The following is a 1882-nucleotide window of genomic DNA, read 5'->3' as shown; positions in this document are numbered from 1 at the left end:
AGCGCTCCCGGTGCCCACCCGGCGCTCCCAGTGCGCACCCAGCGCTCCCGGTGCAGCCGCACGCAGCACTCCCGGTGCCCGCCGTGCTCTCCCGGTGCTCACCCAGGTCTCCTGGTGCCTGTTCAGTGCTCTCAATGCCCTCGAACTCACGCAGCATGGGTTTCATGATCTCGAGGGAGCCGTCGTGGGGCTCGGGGGTGATGCCCAGCAACTGGCAGAGCAGGGCGTAGACGTTGACGCTTTCGAAGGGCTCCACCACCAGCCCCTGCTTGAAAGCCGGCCCCACGGCACGGAAGATGGTTTTCATGTTCATGGCTTCGTTGTCAAACCCGTGCTCCCCTTTGTTGTACTGGACCTTGAACCTCTGGAAGGGAGAGGAGGTGTGAGTGCCCAAAAGCGTCACCCCCAGAGCACAGCCTGCAGTGAAGTCTTTACACAAAGAGCTGGAATTTCCACCAGTTTGTAGGGAGACCCATCAAGATGAAGGCGTAAAGCCGAGTGGGTACTGGGGTGCTACGGGAAGGACGGGAGGAGAGAGGCAGTCCCCAAAGCACAGTAAGAGGTGTCTGTGCACGTCTTACCCCATGGATGACGTATCCCGGGTCGCCGTAGAGCACGAGCGGGGTGATCCGGGGGTGGTTGGCGTAGTGGAATCGCTTTGGGAAGTCTGCTTTCTTGTACACGTGCAAGTTCGGGTGGGCGTTCTTCAGGACCGAATACACGTGCTCTAACCTCCCTTCCTTTGGCACCAGCAGTCCGCTGGGTCCGTAGTCTAAGAGTTCGAACTGGATGTCCGTGAACGTGAAGTTCTCCACGGTGCGGATGTGAATCTCGTTGGTCTTTATGACGGTCTCCATGCCGTGGTCAGACGTGATGACCAGGTTGAGGTTTGGCTCCAGGCCGCTCTCCCGGATGCGCTGCCGCAGGTAGCCGATGGTCCTGTCCACCTGCTCCACCATGCTCTTCCTCTGCGTGGATTCGGGGCCGTACTTGTGTCCCGTCGAGTCGGGCTCTCCAAAATAGAGGGCGATGAAGTCGAGGCCATTCACCGTGAACCACTCCATGACCGTGTCGATGTTCTCTCTCCAGTTGGTTTCGTTGCTGTAGTTGAACAAGAAGGGCTCCACCAGCTTCATGTTCACTTCTTCCCCTTGGTATTTTGCTCTTCCTCCAGGGAAATAGATGGAGCCCGTCTTTAACCCCTGTTGGTGGAGACACTGCATAAACTCACCTGAACTCAGCATCTCTCCGTCTGTCACTGCAGCCGCCTCCTAACGCGGTTGGTTCATCCAGCCCCCTAAGGTCTCCCTCTGCCTCCAATGAGGTTGTCTTGCTTATTGCCAATTAGGAGTGATTAATTAAAAGCACTGCCCTTCCCAGCTCTCCTGCATGTTGGTTTTCTCACGGCGTTAGTAACTCTAGGTACAACTTTGGGAACAGTGACCCGTTTGGACGCCACCTTGGCCATGACGATATTAACGGGGTTTTACTCCAGTCGTGTAAGTGCTTATGGGAAGTCAATGGGGCCCATTTGGCAGGTGAATACAGGCAAAGGTACGCGTCTTGGGCCAGGTCTCAAAGTCTATGGGGGTCTGGGATGGCCTCGCTGCAGTCCGCAGGGAAGAGGGTCCCTGTCCCTGTCCCCCGATGGTCACTGCAGCAGTGGGATTTGTGCCTTGGGGGGTATGAAACCCCTGGGCTCGTGATGCTCCTTAAGGAACCAGCTTGAACAGCAAAAGCATGACCTGTTTTACTAATGTCTTAATAAAGCTGAAATGCATCTATTATTTTTCGCTATTTTTAATAGAACCATCATAATTATTCCTGCCAGCAACTGGGGATTTCATTTTCTTGCCGGCCTAATTAGCCCGCCGCCTGCAGC

General features: G+C 55.7%; 1 protein-coding gene across 1 annotated transcript; it reads right to left on the bottom strand.

Moving 5' to 3' along the window:
• Positions 1–102: 102 nt before the first annotated feature.
• Positions 103–1468, bottom strand: ENPP7 (ectonucleotide pyrophosphatase/phosphodiesterase 7; the record flags this gene model as incomplete). Its single annotated transcript, XM_010187194.1, has 3 exons — positions 1406–1468; positions 582–1202; positions 103–364 (listed from the first exon to the last, which is right to left on the bottom strand). Coding segments are annotated over exons 1-3 (946 nt in total), but the record flags the coding sequence as incomplete, so codon positions are not given.
• Between the last annotated feature and the right edge of the window lie 414 nt (positions 1469–1882).

Source organism: Mesitornis unicolor, unplaced genomic scaffold, assembly GCF_000695765.1.
Source record: "Mesitornis unicolor isolate BGI_N332 unplaced genomic scaffold, ASM69576v1 Scaffold39040, whole genome shotgun sequence".
NCBI lineage: Eukaryota > Metazoa > Chordata > Aves > Mesitornithiformes > Mesitornithidae > Mesitornis > Mesitornis unicolor.
The sequence above is the reverse complement of the archived record's forward strand: the minus strand, read 5'-3'. Positions and strand labels throughout refer to the sequence as shown.